A 13,971-nucleotide genomic window follows, 5' to 3' on the forward strand; every position below is an offset into this window, starting at 1 on the left:
AGTAATTTCCCTTTAAATCTCTACATCTTACAGAATCACATTTTTCAGACCAGAATCTCAACTGAGGGTCCAGTTGCCCATCTCCTTCATCCCATTGTGAAAAACTTCCCAGAATGGAAAGTCCTGTTTTTACTTCTGTGGTAAATTATCATTCCCACAATTTTGCAGTTGTTCGTTCATTCTTTCCACACAGAAAATGCTTCATTCCTCAGATATCTATTTCACACTTTATATCCTCCATGTTACATATAAGAAAAATGATAGGAAAGAACTCTTCCATGGGCTAAATTTCAGTGTTTGTACACCTTAGTTAACAGGAGCAGTGCACATAAAATGGAGTCAGACAATCACAGAATTCTTTAGGTTGGAAAGGACCTTTGGAGGTCACAGGGAGCACTCCTCTGCTCTGAGCAGTGCCAACTTCAAAGTTAGTTAGAACTTCAAAGTTAGATAATTTTGCTTGGGGTCATACGTACGTTTTTTCAAGAGAAGAATTTGCCTCTTGGATGAATGTGCAGTGGGTATTGCATTATTTGTCCTTGTGTCACCTGTACTGACATTTAAACAAACCAGTTCTTTTTTTTTTTCTTTTTTTTCCAGAATTTCCAAATAATTTGGCATTTAATTTCACAGAATTGGACCAAAACCAGTCTGCAACAGTAATGAATGTTGCAATGCTGTTTCAGACTCTCACCTGCGGCTTCACATGTATTTCATTTACAACTGCAGATTGCCATTTTGAAGAAAAGAGCTTTTATTCAGAAACATATCCCCCAAAACACTGAGTAAGTGGTGTTTCTTTTGTGCACAGAAACGTAGCGCATTTTAGTTTTTCTCCATTATTTTTGAAGATCAGGATGATTTTTTTTATTTTTGAGATGCTTTGTCCTCTTTTTATTAATAAGTTTATTGCCAGATACCTGCTGTAGATGTACCTCCATATTTTCAGAACAGCACGTGTTGTTTGCACCCAGAACTCTGGTATAATTGTACAGGTAATTTTTCAGTAAGTTTTTTCCCTAGACTTGTTCTAGTACTATAAGCAGACTATGACCTACTACTAATGCTGCTGCTTCTACTATTAATTCCATCTTCTTTATGCTGTGTGCACGTACATGTCCCAGCTGAGACACTTCTCACTGAAAACAAGCACTATCAGCACCAAATGAAAAGCAGTCCCTGCATCACCACGTTTCCTGAACAGGCCAAAGGCAGAAGGTAACACAAAGGCTGAGAGCACCATCAAAAAGCTCTAATCACAGGGACTTCAAGTTCATGTCTTTTTAAGGATAAAAAATGAGATGATATCAGTGCATGCAAGTAGCTGCACAGCCAGCTGAGCTTGGCAGGTAGCCATGGTTTTCCTTTCTCATAGAACACCTGAAGTTAAGCAGCACAGACTACAGGTGCTTTTAACCTACAAGTAAGTGACTAGGATTGTGTTCTTACAAAATTCTTAATTTCAGTAACTTTCTTCAATACTCTATCATACAGCACAGAGTATTAAAGCCAACACTCAGGCATGTGCCTTTTTCCTTTCCTGTCTCATTTCATTCTCCACTTCCCTACTAAATGGCACCTGTTAGCATTAATCATTTGTGCTTTGTGTTAATTAAAATCTTTAACAAAACTGGAAATGGCACAGTGACGTTGCTTTTACAACTATGTTTAGAAAAATGTGTCATTATATCCCTAATAATGATTCTGCAGTTTTTCAAAAGGCAAAAAAAAACCCTATTACTGCACTATAAATGCAGTGATATGACTGCTCTAAATATAGCTCCTTTATTGCACAAAAAGCACAGTTACGCACCTTTCTCTTTTATTCATGTCTGCTGCCATTATTATGTTATTAGTGTATCTGAGACTGGAACTACACTATGATTAGGCAGCATTTTTGCCATTAGTGTTCAGATAGGCTTAACTGAAGTCAGACTTTTCCCCAATCTCATAGGTGAGTTGGAAAATGACACTAATTAAAAATGTAATGGACTCTTGCAGAGTTACGAAAATTCCTGCACAAAAAGGCAGTAAATCAAAATAAATAAATAAATAGATTGGTAAGGTCCAGCACTGAATGTTAAGATTAGAGCTGTGATCTAAAGAACTGATGAATTCACTCTTGCTACAAGTAAGCCATTAATATGAAAACCTAGTAAACACTTCATCTTGGGGTTAAGCAGAATAGGCAGCTGAAAAAAAAAATGTATTTTTCCCTACCCACGTATGTCATCTCTGAAGGGAGAGAAAATGGAGCTGTCAAGGATTTTTTTCCCCTGTTCTTCAATCTGTTTGACTGAAGGTGACTCTGGCTCTGTGCAGTGAGGGCCATCTCCCACCCCCAGATCAATATTTTAATATGTCTTATCAGAAAGAGAATGAATTGTTTACTTTAAAACCTCAGGATCCCATAAAGGGCAAGGCAAAGGTGACCACTGGAAACAGAGGCTTTCAACAGCTGACCACTGCTGTGACTCGTAAAAGAAAACCAAGATCTCCAACGGTCCGAATACAGTGATAGTCATCAAAATGTCATACAACAGAATTTCAGTTCTGACACATCCTAACGACACACCATGGGATCATTTGCTAGTCGTGTGAGATGGTAAGTGCTTTCCTGTGCTTGCTTCACATAAAGAAAAGGAAATGCTAACATGTACTAACAAAAATTAAATAGCATAAATGAGTTTTGAATAATAAGCACTTCGGCATATCAAAATGTCTGCAAATGCCCGTGGCTTGTGTAACTTAACAGGATTTAATGTCTTGTACATAGTGATCTCAGCCTGCACTTCCTATTAAAGAGATTAGGTAGCTTTAGGAAAAAATAAAGTTGGTTGTAAGCATGCCTAGGCTTCACCAGGGTTACAGGAATGCTTCCAAGTCTGAATATATAAAAAGGACAATTTTTGTGATCCATATTCAGATACTTCTCGAAAAATTCTTTTGTTCTTCACCATGATCTTCTCAACTGGAACATTCTAGTAATATTCTTTATATGAACAATTAGTAGAAGAAAAGCAAAAAGTAGATTTTTCTTTTTCTGTGCTGATTATTTTCTGTTTCCTCCCTGTACTAATCTGTTGTTTTGAGTTGCAGTACTAAAAGCTGGTGGCCATTTCTTTCTTTCATTACCTTTTGTTCATGGAAATACTCCTGTTGAATTGCTGGCAGCTTCCATGTAGTTGTGGAACTATAAAACTGCCTGCTTGTAATTGTCTGGCTATCTACTGACATAAACATTTCACAAGAAAGCATAAAGGCACATCTGCCAGTGCCCTGCTGCAGCTCTTGACACTGTATATGCCAGTGACCGTCCAACTTTACCTTAGCGAACTTAGAGTAGGATCTTGGTTAACCTTTCTTCTCTCATGCAGATATAATGCTAAGTAAAATGTGTATGGGGAAAGGTAAAGGGGGAAACCACTAATATCATGATGAGTTATAAAGCAATGTATAGTACTTGTGTCTATTTGGCATTGATTTCTAATTATCACCAGCTAAAGCATAGACACATTTATTAAAAATAGTCTCTGGACCTCAGCAAGCCACATCCTGACTAGACATAATGTGTTCTGCATGTGACTGTGTGTCCTGTCATTAATTCAAAAAACTCACTGCCATTTTGATGCACAGGATGTGCTGCATACCCTTTCCTTCTTTTGGAGGTGACTCCTTCATAGCTGTGATTTCACAGTGGCCTGACCTGTCTGTGGATCTGCAAATCTGCCCAACCACTCTGCGTATGCATTTCCCCACAGCACATGCAGACTCAAAACACAAAGTCAGTCAAAGATATAAAGCATTTGGAAAAGTTTCAGCCCTGCCCAAGCATTTATAGGCTTGCTTCTTTGACAAAGGTGGGAATGACAGAGCATTTGTAATATCATGTTCAAAACACAAAACAATCCGACATGGTAAGCAGCTAGTGACAGTTCATTTCTCTGCTATTTACCAGCCAAGGGCCACTCAGAACTCAGCTCAGGCTGCCAAGTCACACTTACTCTGAGGTTTGATTACATGTACTTGTAAATCAGTAGTTTTACTGGTTCAGAGCTCCAATGAGTCTGCACCAACTGATCAATACAAGTTGAACTACATGACATTTACAAAAAAGTTTCCATAAAAGAGATAAACTTGCACCAAAAGGTAGGGATTGCAAAAAGTACTTTTGTTACACTGTGCAAAGTATTCTGGTGGTTCAGTTTTATTCAATATATGTAGGCAGTCAGCTAGTTTGTGAGTTAGTGTCTCCCCTCTGCTGACACTGTAACTTTAGATTGCTGTGGACTACAGTGAGCTGGATTTCCCTACCTGATGATCTACGTATAAAAATCAATATTTGGAAGCCCTAGGCCCTTATCCTTAAACATTTTCTGTTGCAGTTCATTCCACCTTCTCAAGCCAGGGCTGCTGTTTCTGCAGTAGCCCTCAATCTGTGTGTCACCTGGAGAGCAGATTTCTGTGCTGGAGCTTTTCCTGCAGAGAGCCATGTCCTACTCCCTCTACCTCCAGTGCTTCAGCTGACCTAGTGGCAGTTGCCCATACACAGTCTCTTATTTTGGGGCACACAGACCTCTGCTTCTCACAAATTGCAGCACGCCCTGATTCAAGCTAGGGAATGCCTCTCCTTAAAGCTGATACTTAAAGTAATGACCACTTGGTCTGAACAAGTACAGAACTGTGATTTCCCTCCACAGCTGTACCACACTCAGCTGATATGCCTCAGTTCTGTCAAACATTTATATTTTACAAACAGCTGATGATAGAGATTTATGCCTCTCCCTTTTGTTTCTCAGCTGGAATGTACGATGGGACTGCTGACAGCAGACTGGGAATAAAGCAGAGGTGCTAAGGCTGTTACTGTGTGAGAATGACACATCATCAGGGGAGTGAATTAGGACAGATTAAAAAAAATGAGATTGACAGAAAGGCTAAACCCATGGGAGGAGTTCTGAGGATCTGAGAAGTCTACCTATTGAATGATGCTTAACATTTTCTATTGATAAAGTGCTATCAGATCCAGAAGACTATAAGAAGGTGTAGCTTTCTTATATATGGGCAGCAAATACTCCCAAATACATAAAATACATAAAAATGTGAATGCATTTAATTAAGCATAAAAAATTAGATGGATGTTTTAAAAGCATTATACTAATATGTTCTGTTCTCTTCTCCCAGCACAAAAAGACAACTCCTTCCCCTCTCAGGAACATGTCAGAAGGGTGCTTCTAACCAGTCCATACAGCATTCTTTTCTGAGTTAGAAAGTTCAAGCTTTCTGTAGCCACAAGAAACCACTGCTGAACTAAGCACATATGAAATCTTACCAAATTCTTGAAAAACTGAAAATTAATATTTAATGTACTCTGCTCTCCCTGAAAGATTTTTTTTTAATACAATTCTAGAGGAATACAGGACTTACACTCTGTAGTTCTCCTTTTTCTTTAAGTTAGTAGGCTTCATTACTGTTATCAATTAGTAATTTATTTTGTTATTGCTATTAACGAACGTTCACTAGCTGGCTTGCATTTTCACAAAGCTACCTTCTATCTGCACAGGATACCTAAGCTCTGGTTTCTAATTCTAATGTCCTCCCTTCTCTGGGTTCCTTCTTCTCTATTTTCTCTGCTGCTTTGCAGTATTCAGATGTGATCATAACATCCAACTGAATACCCATGGTTTAAGAAATCACTGTGCATAAGGTGATACTCAGTAACTTTTTGAATGCTCATAGACCACTCCTCACAAATAGAATCTTTTACAGTTTTGTTTTCTTTTTTTTTTTTTTAATACTTACTGAGGATGTGCAGAAAAGTTACTAGACTTGCAGGTTAAACACAGAAATGTACTCTGTCTTGTCAAACAACAAACACAACCGTGAAGAAGAAACAATAATCGTGTACCTTAGTTACACCGCTTAATTCACTGTTGGATGTGAAGTGTCACAGAAGAACTTGCACTGAATGAAACAGTTGGAGGAGAAGACCAACTTGCTGTCTAAGTAAGCTGGTTCTAAAACGCTATCATAAAGTATATGGAAAACAAATATAGTCTTTAGCATCATGACTGTGATCTAACATATATCTATAGAAGTCAGGCACTTATTCTGAGTTATCTCCATCAATAAGAGAAAGGTGAAAGTCCTTGCAGAGAATGCTTCATCCCTCTCTCCATAAATTTGTCTCTTAGGACAGCGCTGCTGACTTTCTAAAAGTGCCTGTCCATTTCCTTTGCCTATAAAGGCACATTCAAAGCTACTTAGCTTTCAGATGTCCACAGCTAGCTGAGACAAAAATGCTGAATCCTATCTCCCGCTTCCTTGGTGAGAACCCTGATGTGCCACACATTAGGTATGCATACTGATGGTCTTTTCTCTGTGTTTTGCAGATCTTTGAAGTCTCCATGCTGAAGTCTGCATGTGTGCATATTACTTCTTCCATGAACTAACTATCTACTAGGAGAGCTGTGGAGTGTGACAATGGTGTTTGTGTCCAATCTATCAAACGCCATTATCACACTAAATAGCTACTGGTAGATCGGACATCAATTCAGAAAAGTATATGAACTGTAGCAATACATTCTACTGTGCTGTGGAATAAAAAAGCTTTCTACTTGCCAGGATGACTCCTTTTACAAGTAAACCCACAATAATACATGGGAAATACGTAACTCTATGTGCATTTCCAGATTTGCACTGTAAAGCGCACAAGAATCATCTGAATCACAGAATCATAGAATTCTGAAGGAATCATAACACCAGTGTTGGGAAAGTGGATTTCATTGCAGTCGATGCAGCTGTAATTACTCTACCTCTGAAAAACAAGGCTGGCTTGGGATTTTCATTTTCCTGTTGGATTGACCATGACAATAGAGTACTGAAGCCAATTACCTGATGTAGTCAAACCCTGGCTCTTATTTTGGCACCCAATTAAAACATACAGGTTTCAAACATTAATTGGCCGAGATGCTTGTAACACTTTTCAAACAGAACACCTTTCAAAAATTTGATAAAAAGCTATTATATCTAACTGGAAACAACATTTATTCATGTTTCAAATGCTTGCAGCTTTGTTCCCTTCCATATCACAACTGCATGTACAATTTCAGCACTATGCTCAAGTCCACCATTTTATGTTCTGAACCTGCTCTTTTGGGAAGGGACACAATCTCCTCATAGAAGTTCTCCTGAAAACTATTGTGAAGAGTAAGAATCGACTGTGGGAACTTTCAAAGGGATTAATGAAAGCCAGGAACAAACAATGTAACAGGGGGCCTAAATTCCATTGAATAATCCAAGATTTAGGCTCACAGAATATTGTTTTCTGATTTGCAAAGAGAGTGGTAACTGTAATTCAGCATGTTCATGGTTCATCATCATGTTCCAAATTTTGATTGTTAAATAACCAGGCATACATAATGAATAGGAAGCTTCCTATGGCTGTATTTCAGTGATGTGTAGAGTGCTGTTGGAAGATATATTTATCCTTCATATATTATACAGTGCTTCCATTTGCAACCAATTTCATTACAGTTTTTCCCAACAGAACATGCTCAGTAAGTTAATTTTATTCTCTAAACCTCGTTTTCTTCCATGAGTTATTGCTGTGCAACAGTCAGTAGCATATGCATACTGCTGAAAACTATCAGAATAACTACAATATTGTATAGTAAAATTCAGTTCTAGTCCAGATTTTTGTAAAAAGAATTCTCAGCACCTCAAACGATAATAACAACCTCTGGTCTTCACAGAGGAACAAAGAGCAGTTTTCCTACCCCTTATATATATCCTAACTGCTCTTTGTATTCTCCCTTTTCTTTTGTTTCCATCTGTTCTGGAAACCTGCAGGTACCTGATAGAGCAATAAAAGATATCTGAATGGAGAGTAATCCTGTGGCCTCCGGACTAACCAGTGCAGGAACACTCTTGCATAAGGAAGAATATAAAGCTTACTGCCTACAGGGAGAAGGAAGATTGTAGGATAAAAATGAAGAAACAAGGGTAATTTAAAAGTCAAGTTTCTTGTGATTTAAATCATAGGAACTAAGAGATGGACAGTATCTCCTGAGCTCTTCCATACAGAGTATTATTTAGTGTTTTGTCCAGTACATTTCTAGGTATTTCAAGGATGTTAATATTTACTTTTTTAAATAAAAATATATACTCCAGAACGTATAAAAATGTGTAAAAAAATTCCTTTGTAGCCTAATTTAATTAGGGTGATCTTGTCAGCAGATCAGTCCTGTCTTCAAGACTGGGTTTCTGAGGCAGTAAAAAATACATGGCTAGGTACAAAGCCTGTTGTTTAGTAGCTTCAAAGTGGTTACACACTAGGCAAAAATGAGAAGTTTAAACCAGGGATGGCCCACACCTGTGTGCATGGAGTATACTTTATTATTAGCCAGATGCAGGAATGACTGCACGGACAGCTCTTCTGTTCTGGAACAGTCCTGATGGTACAGGTACTACAGAGTGACAAGGCTAGAGACAAACACAGTGCAGACATTGTCACCTTTAGCCTTCTGGATCTTACCAATGTCGTTTCAGCTTGCAGTTCCCCAGATCCTGCATTCCAGAAACACAGATCATCCCAGATGGGCTGACAGCCATTTATGATGAGTTGCTCTTCTTCCCCTTTCCAATCCAAAATAAACATCAGGCACAGTGACAAGGAAGGGGAAGGAGCAAAGTCAATGATAGAGAATATGAAGGAGAAGTGGGAGTGAGATGGTGGAAAGAGAAGCGCAGAAGACATGAAGCATGAGGAGCAAGGTGCTTCAAAGGTAGAAAAGGAAGGTGAGGGTTCAGACCCAAGCTAGGTCAGTACCATACGAAGGAGACTTTATTACCTTTATTGAGGGACAGCTCAAGCTGAGAGGTAAGGCCAAGAACACAAGTGAGAACACCATGTAGACACCCAATGAATACAAAGATATTGTTAACCCTGGTCCAGCATCAGCTATGCCAGAGCCGAGGTAATTCCTTCAAAACCACTTTTGTAGTGTCACACCCAGCAGTGCCACAGGTTCTGGGACCACGGTGCAGCAGCACAAGCTGTGACACTGCACAAATCCTGTTCTGCTGTGTAAGGTTTAGCTCAGTAGTACAGCTGTACTGATTTCAGTTATCACTTACCCCTGGAGGCAGCACAGCTGCATTCACATGCAAATCCATGAGCAAAAATGGATCTGCACCTGGAACCCATCCACCATGCACTTTCCTCAGCTGGTTCAGTGCCCTGAGCAGCCATGTGCTTATGCTGATTAGTCAGCTGGATAACATTACAAAGGCCCAGAAAAAAATTGCTTCAGGGGCTTGCAGTAGCCCCTAGTAGGAACTGTGTTATTTGGTAGCTATAGCAAAAAAATGCATACCCAGTCCTGCTAGTATCTAAAAGAAAAACATATTTTTCTGAGTTATTTGAAAGTGGAAAGACAGGTGGAAGATTTAAAAAGGAGCATCTCCTGTTTCTGTAAAACTGGCCACATCAGGAAAGAGCTGGCTTCAAGAGCTGATATGACATGCTTGCACCCTTTGGCTCTCATGGACAGGCATGGAAGGGAAAGCTTCACTTGGTTGGAAAGTCTTGTTGAATCCTGAAGCCGTTGAATCCTGAAGCTTGTCTACTGAATGCCCCTAACAACAGGTCATGGTGGCCCGTCTTGAACACTAGACTGCTGCTGAAGTCCACTTTGGTGGAAGAAAAGACTTAACTGTTTTCATTTCCACATTCATAGATTTGATCACTTTCTTGCTGGCACATGCAATAGCATCGCTAACTTTTGGGGATTTTTTTTTTTTTGGCACAAATTTAGATGCACAAGGCATCTATAAGACCAATAAGCATTAAAACTAACAAGGGACATTGTTCTGCCACTGTTGCAAAACAAGCCACTTCAGTCGTCCAGCAACGTAGCCAGAATCCAGCAGCAACAGAAAGGCTCCCAAAGCCAGCATTCTGCTGTCCAAGACTTATTAAATCAAAGAAAAAAGAGGAAAATCCTTCCCCTCCCTCATTATGCCTGCTGCCTAGGAAGCTTGTACCAGTATTGCTTGCCCTTCCCCTGATTACTGGTACAGCAATTTTTCTTATTTGAAGAACATCTTACGCTCTTTCTCTCTTCCTACTCAGTGAACATATGTGCTGCTTGTCTGAGCACAATATCCGTATTATATCAACAGAAAGAGCAGGAGATTAGGTGTTTCATTTTGGACTAGTTCTACAATTTGCAGTGTCACCACAGCTTATTCCACATCATTCATTCTTTTAGAGATGCAAAACATCTATCACCACTGCTGATACTTCACTGGTGGAATGGTAGTACAGGCTCTCTAGGTTCCACTTGTAATATTACTATGGAAATCCATTTAAAATATTTGGTCAAACATCCATGTGTGCAAACAGTTCCTACCTTCCCCTAGTGCTCTGTGCCAGGAGACAGCAGCACAGATTAATCCTCTCTCCTTATTATTACTACTGTGCTCTCAAAACTCAAAAATAAAAAGTTATTTATTGAGGCTTTTATTATAGAGCGACATGACCCTTACAACACCCACACAAGTATTAGATATACTGAAGTTTCCTTAAGAGGAAAGAAAGAAAAAAAAAAGAAATGAAGATATAACAAAGATGTATTTCTGCAGTTCACTGTTAGGTTACATGAGGTTAAGCTGCAGGAGTTATTTTGAAAAGTTCCCCCAGTAAGAATTGCATGTGATTTTCTCTTACTATTTGGTTTATAAGGAATCGACTGGGAAACATACTTTTTTCTAATTGTGTCCTCTATTTTGCATCTACTTCAAGTGGATAAACATTAGAGGCACAGCATTTGAAATGAATCTACTGCCTTCAAAAATTGTGGAGGCCTAAGGCCAAGCAATCTGTAAAGCTAGTGTGTGCATAAGGGCTGGGATTACTTAGCAAAGTGCTGCAATGATTTATTCATCCAAGACTAGCTATTCATAGATTCAAATCCTGAAACTTAGCAGTCTGACTTTTTTAATTTTGAAACTTGGAATGAAGAATAATGTAACTTTTATGGCAAGGACCTATCTTCCTGCACAGATTAAAAAATGTTACCGTCATTTTGGTTAAAAGTTTCTCAAATCTCCAGTCTTACAGAAAAGACTCCAGACATACCTCCCCATATTTCAGGACCAGGCTGACTGTTTTCTATACCCAACAACTTTGTCCTTGTGGGTAGGATTGCTATTTAAGATCTAAAGCTGGCACCATGATCTGCAGCTGATTCCAGCAGCTCTGCACTGGTTTTCAAAAGCCCAAACTCAGCTGCCTTCCTGAATCCATTCGGGACTGAGGTACTCTAATTCAGTCATTGTCACCTTTGAGCACTTCTGACCACTCAGGGAAAATTTTCAAAAGTCTCAAGGCTCAATTTCAAAAGGGAACGAGGCAGACAACTTCAACTGAGCAATAAGGCTCTAAGTATACCATATACTTTTTGGAAAAAAAGATCTAATTACATGCTTAATATTTTGCAGATGTGGACCTATACTCTGAAATCCCTTTGGTGTTCTTGAAAATGTTTTCTCTGCAGCTTAGCTATTTTTTAATGTGCTTAAAACCGGGAAAGAACGGGTAAAATTATCAGTTTATTTATAGGGACACATACCTCTAAAAACTCAGTATCTCTATGACATTCATGTGATGAATTATTTCTGAAGAAGGAACATCCTGTAGAAGCTTTGTTGGCCCTCCATTCTTGAGTGTTTTATCATTGTTAGTCTGTATAACAGAAGTTAAACCACAAAGCATTAGCATTTCAGTCTAAACTACAGTACAGCCCTATGAAGAGCATAACATTTTAAAATTGCTATTAGGATACAATGCAATTTATCTATTCTGTATGTGCTTAGGAATACCAATTAAAATAATAACACAACTGCTAAGAACAAGAATTAATCTGTAAATGCTCCTTAAAAAACAGGTTCTAGTTTCTGCCTTGCTGATGTATCTGCTGGGACTGGAATACAAATTCATTTGATTTGCTTACAGACAGTGCTTTGGTTTCATTATGTAAAAGACAAAAACCAGAATTTGGCTCAGATTAAAACACTGTCTGTAAAACAGATAGCTCTTTCTCCCGTTCATCTCAATGGGCCATTAAATCTAGAGCCCAATGCGAATGCTGTTTACCCTACTGCCAGCTATGACTTCTCTGCTTGTCATTTTGCAGACAGCCAGCTGATGCATATTAGTAACACAGGTACACCAAGGTAAAACCATAGTTCTACAAGGTCAACCTTTCCTGTGCCACTGAAGTCAACTGACATTAATAGGACCAAACCTTGTCCTCCCAGTCCGGTTTCATGGCCCAGACCTTTGTACAAAGTTGAGATCACATGCACTCAGCTTTCATTCTTTTTCAAATAGCATTTTCAGCTACTCCCTGGTACCAGATATATATGTATGTTCTGTAACAGCAAGACTAAAGTGAATAGAGTGCCTAATTATCAGTCTAAAAAGGACAGCAAATATTAATAAAGTCTTTTTAAAGTCTTTTTTTTCCCTTTTCTTTTCAAAAATCTGATGTGAAAATTTAGAGACAGCCAGACAACTGGTCTGTTAATCACTATTTCCCATCTGTTTCCAATGTGCACACTGGAGTTCTCTCAGTATCACTATCAGACTATCTAAATTTTAAACTCTTCATGTTGTGACCCAGAAGTGTCAGTCAGGAACTGGGGATGTTTTTGAGGGACCTGCAAATACAAGGTATTGCTGCTACACACTTCCCACCTGTCAGACAAACCAGACACAGGTGGGCTGAACAACAGACAGCTGAGCAAGTGTGAAACAGGACAGGGCAGCAAGGAAACAAATAAAAGGCAAAGACTCAACTCTACTTCCTCTGGATATGCTGAAGAGCAATGATCTGCGAGTACTATGACAGAGCAAGGTTTTAAAACTTGTCGAGATGGCTTTAAACTGAGATAATCATTTAAGCATTTTCTACTTTTGGTAGCTATTAATGTATAATTATTTCACTGTAATTGCACATGTAGCTGAACTCAAGGGCAATGACTGAATTTTAACAGGATCATGTGCATTATTATAACTGAAGCTTTTGTTCTATTACAAAAAAAAAAAAAAAGAGTGCTCTAAAACAGTGTATTTCTAGGTTTTCCTATAGAATGGTTTGGGCCAGAAGGGACCATAAGGATCTAATTCCACACCCCTTGCCACAGGCTGCTCAAAGCCCCATCCAACCTGGCCTTAAATGCTTTCAGGGATGGTGCAACCTGCTCCAGTGCCTCCCCACCCTCAGAGTAAAGAATTTCTTCCGAATATCTAATCTAAATCCACCCTTTTGTAGTTGAAAACCATTACTCCTTGTGCTATCATGACACTCCCTGACAGAGTCCCTCCCCAGCTTTCTTGCAGGTGTCCTTTAGGCACTGAAAGGTTGCAATGAGGTCTTCCTGGAGCCTTCTCTTCTCCAGGCTTAACACCCCCAGCTCCCTCAGCCTGTCTTTGTAGGAGAGGTGCTCCAGCCCCTTGATTATCTTTGTGGCCTCCTCTGGACTCACTCTGGTATGTCCATGTCCTTCTTTTGCTGGGCCCCCAGAGCTGTCCACAGTGCTCCAGGTGGGGTCTCACAAGAGTGAAGGGGTCTCATCAGTAGTGAACACACCAGGTAAATGAAGCATGGTGATGTTTTTAGGCAGGCATAAAATATCAACAAAACTAATTCTCTGAGGTTGCAATGGGAGGTTGGTTTCTCAATGGTTTCTCTTACTTTCTCTTAGATACCAGGAATATCAGGAAGCAGAACACTTCAGAGGGGAAAGGGGAGCAAACTTCCTTCCCAAAGATGAACAAGCATGAGCTGGCTACTTTAGAAAGCTAGGGAACTACTTTTCAGCTCCTACATGAAAGACAGAAAAGGGTACTTCAGGTAACGTAAGGGTGGCCTGCAAACACACGCATGCGCATGTGCACACACAGCA

At 39.4% G+C, this 13,971-nt stretch overlaps 1 protein-coding gene across 11 annotated transcripts in view; it reads right to left on the reverse strand.

Moving 5' to 3' along the window:
• The window catches only part of ALPK2 (alpha kinase 2), an 89,648-nt gene that overhangs the window by 30,501 nt on the left and 45,176 nt on the right, over positions 1 to 13,971 (reverse strand). For 8 of the 11 annotated variants that reach the window (XM_066987801.1, XM_066987807.1, XM_066987802.1 and 5 more), the window contains one exon: positions 11,634 to 11,746. The exons of 2 other annotated variants lie outside the window; for them this stretch is intronic. Coding sequence is in view for 4 of the 9 variants with exons in the window: in XM_066987807.1 (XP_066843908.1) it covers positions 11,674 to 11,746 (73 nt within the window). In the remaining 5 variants the exon portion in view is untranslated. Of the gene's footprint in view, positions 1 to 8,533; positions 8,635 to 11,633; positions 11,747 to 13,971 lie in introns of all 11 variants that reach the window. One more of the 11 variants, XM_066987805.1, reaches the window with a different exon arrangement.

This window comes from Anser cygnoides, chromosome Z, assembly GCF_040182565.1.
Source record: "Anser cygnoides isolate HZ-2024a breed goose chromosome Z, Taihu_goose_T2T_genome, whole genome shotgun sequence".
In the NCBI taxonomy this organism is placed as follows: Eukaryota; Metazoa; Chordata; class Aves; order Anseriformes; family Anatidae; genus Anser; species Anser cygnoides.